The sequence below is a fragment of the Pelophylax lessonae genome, assembly GCF_965119305.1.
Source record: "Pelophylax lessonae genome assembly, chromosome: 2".
Classification (NCBI taxonomy): Eukaryota; Metazoa; Chordata; class Amphibia; order Anura; family Ranidae; genus Pelophylax; species Pelophylax lessonae.
In genome coordinates this window covers 443,100,568-443,110,324 of record NC_138769.1, presented here as the reverse complement: position 1 = coordinate 443,110,324, position 9,757 = coordinate 443,100,568, and the positions used below count along the sequence as shown (strand labels likewise).

The window sequence follows — 9,757 nt, the reverse complement described above, 5'->3', positions numbered from 1 at the left end:
ATGACGCGCGCGACCCGGAAGTGACGTCGGGGCCGGTGCAGTGCATCGTGGGACCGAAGAAGGAGGAAGAGGACCGAAGAGGACGCGGAAGAGGATCGCGCTGGCTTCAAGCTGCCCACACCCGAGATGGCAGCGCTGGAGAAGACAATTTCAAGGTAAGTATTTCTCCTGAAAGGTAAGTGCAACCCGGGACAGATCAGAGGCTAGCCATTGTGGAATGTGCTAGCCCTGACTGTCCCGGGGGTATTTTTATAAAAAAATGTATAACTAGGGTGGAACTCCGCTTTAAGCCAGGTACACACTATTAGTTTTTTTTCGTTCAACCCCGCTGGTTGATTGAGAACAAACTGTCAGCTCCAGACGGAGACACTGTACTAACCATGCAAGGTTAGTCCAGCGATCTCCTCCCACTGAGCTGCTGAGCTGAAGGAGACGACCCCCCCGCCAGAATACTCCGATCAGCGCTCTCTGCCATTTCCTGAGAGTGCTGAATGGGAGTCGGCCCGATGCTGGTTTTCCAGCATGCACATCCATCAGACCACCAACATACACATGGGCAGAATGTTGGCTGTTTTTTTTTTTTTTTTTTTTTTTACCTGCAAATGTCTCTAGACATTCTGCCCATGTGTACCCGGCCACAGAGCAGTGTAATTGGCTAATTAAACTCAACTCAAAGTTCAGTTCTGCTTTAGGCCCCTTTCACACAGGCTCACTGTTCAGATCCGCCTGTCAGGTTTTTTTGGCGGATCTGAACGGTCCCCCCCCCATGCATCCCTGTGGGGCATCGGATGTCAGCGGAGACATGTCGCTGACATCCGATCCGTCAAATCTGGATGGATGGAAACCCTATTTTCCATCCTTCCAGCGGATGGGATCGGATGTATGGGGAATTGACAGCTGTGTCTCCGCACACAGCACAGAGAACAGCTGTCATTCTCCTGCTCAGCGGGGGATCGGCGGATCGATCCCCCGCTGAGATAAACGGCCTCGTTCACGCTTGAGGGCGGGTTTGAAATTGTGCAAGTTCAGCTGACCTTGCATGTTAGTATGAGTTTGGGGGTGATTTGACAGACATCTCTGCAGGTTCATGTACAGATGTCTTTTGAAATTGCCCCCAAAGTCGCCAAAAGTAGGGCAGAAACTACATTTTGGAATCGGCGCGGGGCTGCAAAGTCAGCGTCGCACTGATTCAGATGGTGCCGTTACCGGCAATAGGCTCCGATTTGGCATGCGATTTGATATGTCAAATCGCATGTCAAATTGGCCCAATGTGAGCGGGGCTAAAATAAAAAAAAAAAAAGGCATGTTATGAAATGGAGAAAAAAAACAACGTACATACCTCCTAAGCAAACCATGAGATGTTCCCTTTCATCCTTCCTCCCATTATTGTTATAATAAATATGGTTTCTGTGCAGAATAGCCCAGAATACTTTGGATAAAAAAAGCTAATTGCCTTGCAGACTTGAGGATTTTTTTGGGGTTCAGGCCTTTGCGTTATTAGTTTGAAGAAAGTATGTATCAACCAAAGTCAGTAGATTTAGACTTCTGGTCCTTGTCTCAGGGAGTAATAATTCTAAAGCATCAGAATGTTAGCCAGTCAGCTAGCAGAAAGAGGTCCGCTATTGCAGTCAGTTTATTGCTTCCTTTTTTTTTTTTTTTTTTTAAGCTGCCGAATTTTGAACTGGGGTATCATTTTGGAATTGTGTGAAGGCAGTGCTGTGATTAGCTGATGTATTGCTGTAATGCCTAATGCTGATGTATAGTATATTTATTTTTTTTATTTCCTGCTTATTGCAGACTGAACTCCTATTTCAAATTTTTTATTGTACGCGATCCATTTGAACGGCTTATTTCTGCCTACAAGGATAAGTTTGTACATAACCCTCGTTTTGAACCATGGTACAAGCACAACATAGCTCCGGTCATCATCCGCAAATACAAGAAAGATCGCTCCGAGACCAAAGGAGGTTTACAGTTTCAAGACTTTGTACGATACTTGGGGGACCCAAACCACAAGTTTCTAGATCTCCAGTTTGGAGATCATATAATACACTGGGTAACATACGTAGAACTTTGTGCACCTTGTGAAATTAATTACAATGTGATTGGGCATCATGAGACTCTTGAGGAAGATGCTCCGTACATCCTGAAAGAAGCAGGTATAGACAAACTGGTATCCTATCCCTCTATACCTCCAGGAATCACCCGTTACAATAAGACAAAAGTGGAACAATATTTCTCGAAGGTATCAAAGAGAGACATCCGACACCTTTTTGAGAGATATGAAGGAGACTTTAGACTTTTTGGATATAAAGAGCCAGCTTTCTTATTTTAATTATTTGTTATTGACTACTGTGGGTTGAAGTTCTGCTGCTTGTCATGCCAACAAGAGGACATAGAAACATAGAGGGGTAAAGCCAGAAAAAGACCCAATAGTCAATCTAGTCAGCCTCTTTTTTATTTATTTTGGTTTTTTTTTTTTAACCTTTTTGTCTGGGACAACTGGGTCCCTTGACTTGATGGGTTCTCTTTGATGACAGTTTGCACTTGGCCCACTTGCACTGATGCACTGCTCTCTTACTTAGTGTTATGAGGTGGGAGGTTGTTTTTTGAGAAACAACCTTGGATCGAGGAACAAATTAAATGTGAACAACAAAGCTTACTGTTTACAGCCTAAACGTATTAGCAATATACACTGTAGGACATTTATAGCCGTGACATGCCTTTGCATTGTTACCGCAGTCATCTTTGTTTTACTGGTTATTTCTGTGTTTGTAATGTGCCATTCAAAAAGAGCCACTAATCTGAACAATGCCGACTCTCCGTATAATAAATTTAGTAGTGTTACAAACGTATATGGCATTACAAGGTTTACAGTGACTGAATTGTGTGAAATTTTGTAATATTATTCACTATTAACTGTATTGTCCTTTTATATTTCAATATTTCTATTGAAGTAATAAGATAATGTTAAATAAGGCACAATTTTTGAACATTAGTGCAAACAAATGTGAAATCGAATAAAAGTACAGGAAAGTGTATCCCTCAAAATAGTTGTAAACATAGGATCTCCTAACATTAACCAGGGAAATCTCAACATTAAATAATATTGGTAGAAGTATCAGTAGGGATAACAAGACAGTATATAAGAATATAAATTATCGATAGGGGACATGTCTAATCCACTAGGGATTGCCTACATGATATCCCATTGAACCATTTTGTTATGTGGTACTGGTAATGTTGCAGAGAAAAAAGATATGGGGTGCGGAAAGGGGAGAAAAAAAAAGGGACCAGGAAAAGGAACCCCACTGTACTTCCAATGAGTATCATCAGTGTAGAACTATATGTTCCATCAGAGTATTTTTGCAATTATTGAAGAAATCAGACAAACCAAAAAATATATAAGAAAGAGGAAGAAGGAAAAAAAGGGGGAGTAGATCAAGGAAAAGCAGAGGAAAGAAAGGGTCAGTCAGGAATTCATTAGGTTACAGATAAGTATCGTATCCATGGATCCAATCTCGCATCGAATTTCCTAATAGAGTTGTGGCGAATACAGGTAAGTCTATTATTAACCATGATCCAGTTAAGTTTATTTTATTCTTAACATATTCAAGGGGAACCGTCGACTGCTTCCAGTATTTAACAATGGTTATTCTGCCTGCTAAAAATATATTTGTGATGAGTTTTATCGATTTTTTCTGGGGACCTCCTCAGGAAGCATTTGAAAAAGCGCTGATTCCGGGGATCTACCGATATTAACTCCTGTCACTGAATGTATCAAATTAAATATGCAAATCCATTATCTGGTGACTACCGGGCACTGCCACCAAACATGATAACATCTGGCCACAACGCCTAAAGCCAAAGGGGGGGGGGGATACAGATGGGTGCATCTTTGCAACTCTGTTTGGGACTAAATACCAACGTAGGAGTGTTTTTATAATTTGCTTCAATTAATGTTGTATTAATGGATATTTTGGATAATGCATAGGCAATATCTTGGCAGTCAGATAATTCAAAAGTGGTATTCAAATCCTGTTCCCATTGATACGTGTTAGGTAGTTTATTAGTCGGATCAGTAAGAGTGGCGTATATCGTAGACATCGTCCCTGTAGGAGGCCTTTCGTTTGACAAGATAGTTCAAAATTTGTAAGGGCTCTCTGTTGCAAATTAAGTTTTTAGGTCGTATACAAGAGATAATCAGCTTATATTTGAATATTTCACTGAAGGGCATTTGTAACGTGTCTTTAAAATATTGTAAAGAGTGTGGTTGGTCGCTATGGAGGTAGTCTCCTATCCTGAAAAGCCCCTTATTGGGCCACCATAGAAATGACATTGGAGTCAATCCGGGAGAGAATTCAGGGGGCCAGTGGGGTTTGTGGAGATGACAGGGGTTTACGATGTTTTACTCAAGCCGAAACAGCTAGGAAATGGGACAGGGTAGGACATAAAATAGGGGACGAAGACTGTTAGGAAGCCACATTCGAGAACCATTGGCAAAAAGGGTGGCACGAGAGAGCTTCAATAGAGACCCAAAGGGTGTGTGCCTTAACCGTTGTAGAGGGAAGCTGAGTTATTTGAGCAGCTTGATAATAGGTCTGTAAATTAGGAAGGCCAAGCCAACCACTCGGTTTCGAGACATACAACGTCAAATTATTAATTCTGGGTTTTATTTATTTTAAGGTACTAAAATAAGTATTCTGGGTAGAAATGTAATTTTAATAGTGTTGATTCTGCCAAACCAAGATAAGTCTCCCCACCGTCGAAGATCTTTCGGAAGTCCATGAAAAGTGCAGCATAATTGGCCCGATAGAGAATATCGAGTGAAGGAGTCCGTTGGATACCTAATAGGGAAGGGAGTTTAATACCCATTGAAAGCTATAGGTGTTTCATAAGGTCAGCACTGTCGAGTGAGGTAAAGAAATATTAAGGGCTGTTGTTTTTTGGGTGTTCAGAGAAAGTCCTGAGAGTTGGGAAAATTGGTGTAACAAAGTTAGTAAATTAGGTTGGGTAGCTTGACGGTTAGTGACATACATGAGGACGACATCCGCAAACAAGGAGCATTTATGTTCCTGGTTCCCACAACATATGCCATGTATACTAGAATTGGATCAAATTGCTATGGCTAAGAATTCAATTGCCAATACAAATAGCAATGGAGAAAGTGGGCAACCCTATCGTGTTGCACGTCGGATAGGAAACAAGAGCAACCTAAAACCCCCAATGGAAACCTAGGCTGACGGAGTGCTATAAAGCATTTTCAATAGTGAAATAAAAGTAGAGCCAAATCCAAAGGCCTCTAGAGTAGTAAATAAATAATCCCAGTTTAGGCTATCAAAGGCCTTATGAAGGTCCAGTGAAAGGAGTAGTAATTCCCTAGATAAGGGAGTATCCCATTTTGAGCGTACCGCAGAGATCAATGCTATAGACCAGCAGATCTGATCCAACGTTTGGTGTTCGTTTAGAAAGCTGGATTGATCTTTATGGATATATATTGGGCAAGAAATTTACCTAAACGCAAAGCTAGAAGTTTCATCAGAATTTAGAGGTCACAATTAATCAGTGAAATAGTTAGGTAGTTAACGATGTCAGTGGAGTCTCTATTCGGTTTTGGTATGATGCTAATGAAGACCCTATTTTCATCAAAAGGAACCTCTCCACTGTCACACAGGGAAATAAAATAGAGAGCTATATGAGGAGCCAACTGTTCAAAAATGTTTTTATAATTATTAGGGAGACCATCGGAACTTGGTGATTTATTTAGGGACAGTGTCTTAATAGTGGTGTGACCTGTAATGGGTTGGTCCATGAGTTCCCTGTGGGATTCCGTGAGAGACGGTAAAGATAAGGTATTCAGGAAACTACTAATGGAAGCAGGAAATCGGAACCTGAGGTGGGTTGTATAGTTTGGCATAAAATTCTTGGAATTCCTGAAAATTTTTTCTGGATTTTGAGAAAGATTGCCTCCTGAAGTCTAATTTTCAGGAGAGCTGTATGTGTGTGTTTAGGGAGAAGGTTACGCCCCAACAACAAAACCAGTCGGTCACACCAGGTAAAAAATGTATGGTTAGGCCAGCGTAAGTATTTCCCTGCCTTCGTAGTAAGACAAATTGTAAGTTCAGTGTGGGCTTGTTCAAGTTTATGCAATAGATCGGGGTGGGGGGGAATGTATGTGTTGGTTAGCTAGGGCTTGGTATTCCTTAGTTTTAGAAGTAGTCACCCTGGACTGTCTTTTAACGTAAATTCGACATAAATCTTCAAATGACTTTCCCAGGCTAAATAGAACCTTCACAATTGTATGTGCTGTTCTGCTAAAGGATACCTGATATTGCACCTTATTTACATCAAATGGTGTGCAGTAGGTATGTTATACTACCAATCAAATGAAAAAGGTAGGAAGACGATCCTGCTGTTGCTTAACCACTTGCCGACCGCCGCACGACTATCTACGTGGGCGGTCAGCCCCTCACAGGCAAAGTGACGTAGGTCTACGTCGCTCGCCTGTGAGGGTTTAGGGAGCGAGCGCGCGCCGCCGGAGGCGCGCTCCCGCGTGGTCACGGACCCCCCCGCGCGTGTGACCGGCGGACCCGATCGCCGCCGGCCACTCTGCGATCGGCGGGGGAGAGGGAGAAAGTCAGGCAGCTTGTGTAAACAAGCTGCCTGTCATTCTCCTCTCTGTATGAGAGATGATCACATGGATCTACTATGTAGATCCATTGATCACTCTGCATACAGTTGAAGCCCCAGCCAATCACAGTTAGAAGCACGCCCCTAGGGACACACACAGCCCCTCCCTCTCAAATAAAGTTAACCCCTTCACTACCAGTGTATTTTTACAGTAACAGTGCATATATATAGCACTGATTACTGTAGAAATGTCACTGGTAACCCCAAAAGTGTCAAAAATGTCAGTCAAGGGTCCGATCTGTCTGCCGCATTGTCGCAGTACCGCAAAAAAAATCGCAGATCGCCGCCATTACGCGTTAAAAAAAAAAACAACAAAAATGACAAAAATCTTTCCCTTTGTTAGTAAACGCAATAACTTTTGCGCAAACCAATCAAAATACGCTTTTTGCGATTTTTTTTTACCAAACATAGGTAGCATAAAACAAATTGGCCGAAAATATTAAAAAATTTTGATTTTTACATTTATTTTTGGGGGAATTTCATATAAAAAAAAAGGGAAAAATATTGCTATTTTTGCAAAATTTACGCTCTTTTTTTGTTTATAGCGCGTGATCAAAAAATCGCACAGGTGATCAAATACCGCCAAAAGAAAGCTCTGTTTGTGGGAAAAAAAGGACGCCAAATTCGTTTAGGTACAGCGTCGCACGACCGCGCAATTGTCCGTTAAAGTCACGCAGTGCCGAATCGCAAAATACCCCCTGGTCAGGAAGGGGGTAAAATCTTCCGGGGCTTAAGTGGTTAAAGTGATTGTTAACCTTCACCTTGTAAAACAACCCATTTAGTTACAAATTGAAATAAAAGGCAAAACATTTGCATATAGATATAAAAAAACATTATGAATACCCTTTTTTTTTTTTTTTTTTCCCCTTTTTTGTAAGTTCCTTTTGTTCTCAGCTGTATAAGTGCGGGGGGAGGAGAAGCAACACAGCTTCCCAGTGAAAGGCTGTGGGGAGAGGGGTAAGCACATGTCTGATCGTTGAAGGACGGCAGGCTGAGTTCCCAGCACAAATGGAGAACTAACCATGGTGTGTTCGCCTGCTTAAAGTGATTGTAATGTCCCATTTTTTTTTTTCTTGTTAAAAATAACTAACATGTTATTCTCACATGCCCTGTGCAGTGGTTTTGCACAGAGCAGCCCAGATCCTCCTCTTCTCTGGTCCCTCTTCAGCTCTCCTGGCCCCTCTTTCCTGTTGAGTGCCCCCACAGCAAGCAGCTTGCTATAGGGACACCCAAGCTGAGCTGCAGCTCCCTGTGTCCATTCAGACACAGCGTCATTGCCTGGCCTCTGCTCCCTCTCTCTCCTCATTGGCTCACTGCATTTGATTGACAGCAGTGGGAGCCAATAGCGCTGCTCTGCCGTCTCAGCTAATGGGCAGCCGAGATGCTCCTGCAACATCACTGGATGTAGATGGACTCAGGTAAGTATTGCGGGGGGGGGGGGGGCTGCTGAAAAGAATACATTAAGATAAAAAACCTTCTGACTTTACTACTACTTTATTGTGGTTAGTTTTTAACATGAAAGGAGGGGGACTGGCAATAAAACCAGGGATTTCACACTAAGGAACAGGATACTTTTTCTTATAAGTACATGATACATCAGCCACAGATCAGGAGTATGAAATGCTGGGGTAACGGCATAAGTGAATTCATTCACAATTACTCAGCAAATCCTATTACGGTCCTTAAAATAAGCCAATTTATTATTATTTTTTGAAGTTTACACATTCCTTTTAATAAAATCTTTTCTGGAGCCGGCATATGCCAGAAACGGCTTTGCAGCATAATTATTCAGACAGGCAGGGGTAGTGGTCCTACCCTACATAGTGTGCTTCCAAATTGCTATAGGTGTGCCCACATTTAGCACTTAAGCTGGCCTTACACAGATTTGTTTTTTTTTTTTTTCATGCAGCCTAGCAGATTTCTCCATCCACACTATACAGTGCGGATGGATAAATCTCCAATGTGACTATTATATTCTGCGTCCTGGTGCTGCCAGGTTACCCTAAGTGGCTGTTGGATGCAACCACTGTTTTGCCAACTATTTTCTTCCCAGCTCCTTTGATTTTTTAATAGGATGTCCGGTGGAACAAAGGTTGTCTCTGATTTTTCATTTAAATTAAGACATTGTGTTGTCTTCCCTGTGTCCCAGGCCTAAACATACGAAGGAAAATGCCTTGGATGGGGTCTGGGCAATTAGGGGGTACCTGGCAGCTATGGAGTCTTTGAGGAAGTCAGACTCTCTCTCTCTTTGCTCATGGATGGACCTCGAAAAGGGTTGTCGGCTTCCTCTGCTACCATTTCCAGATGGATCAGACAGACGGTGGATCAGTCCTATTCCATCAGAGGTCAGGTTCCTCCTTTCCCTGTCAAGGTGCTCTCTACTAGGGCGCTTAGTGCCTCCTGGGCTTTCTGTCATCAGCTGTCAGTGATGCAGGTTTACAAGGTGGCCACCTGGTCGTCGGTGCACACTTTTACAAAGTGGATGTGTTGGCATCTGCAGAGGCTTCAATTGGCCGCAAGGTTTTGCAGGCTGCTGTTTAGAGCAGTGTTTCTCAACCTTTTTTCAGTCGGGCGCCCTTGAAAAGTATTTTCAGTCTTGAGGCACCACTGCCCAAGGTTTGATTCACGTTACTGTGTATCGCAGAACACGCGCAGAATCGTGCTCGTTCCTGACACAGAGACAAATGCTCTGCTCTTTAGGGGTGCCATTAATTCTTAATGGCACCCCACACTTTCGCAAACATGGGGTGCTTTAGGTGCCGCACAAGTTTAACCACTTAAGCCCCTTAAGATTTTACCCCCTTCCTGACCAGACTCCTTTTTTTTCAACTTGGCACTTCGTGACTTTACCTGACAATTGCGCGGTCATGCAATGCTGTACCCAAACGAAATTTATGTCCTTTTTTCCCACAAACGGAGCTTTCTTTTGGTGGTATTTGATCACCTCTGCGCTTTTTATTTTTTGCGATATTAATAAAAAAATAGCGAACATTTTGCGAAAAAATGACATTTTCAACTTTTTTCTTTTTAAAAAATACCCAATATACTCAATTTATGTCATATTTTT

The 9,757-nt window shown here is 42.4% G+C and overlaps 1 protein-coding gene across 1 annotated transcript in view; it reads left to right on the top strand.

The window, feature by feature from the left end:
• The window catches only part of CHST10 (carbohydrate sulfotransferase 10), a 38,093-nt gene extending 35,187 nt beyond the window's left edge, over positions 1-2,906 (top strand). Inside the window, exon 6 of the mRNA XM_082246907.1 lies at positions 1,798-2,906. Coding sequence (XP_082103033.1) covers positions 1,798-2,335 — 538 coding nt within the window. The 3' untranslated portion in view covers positions 2,336-2,906. The remainder of the gene's footprint in view (positions 1-1,797) is intronic.
• The last annotated feature ends 6,851 nt before the right edge of the window (positions 2,907-9,757 follow it).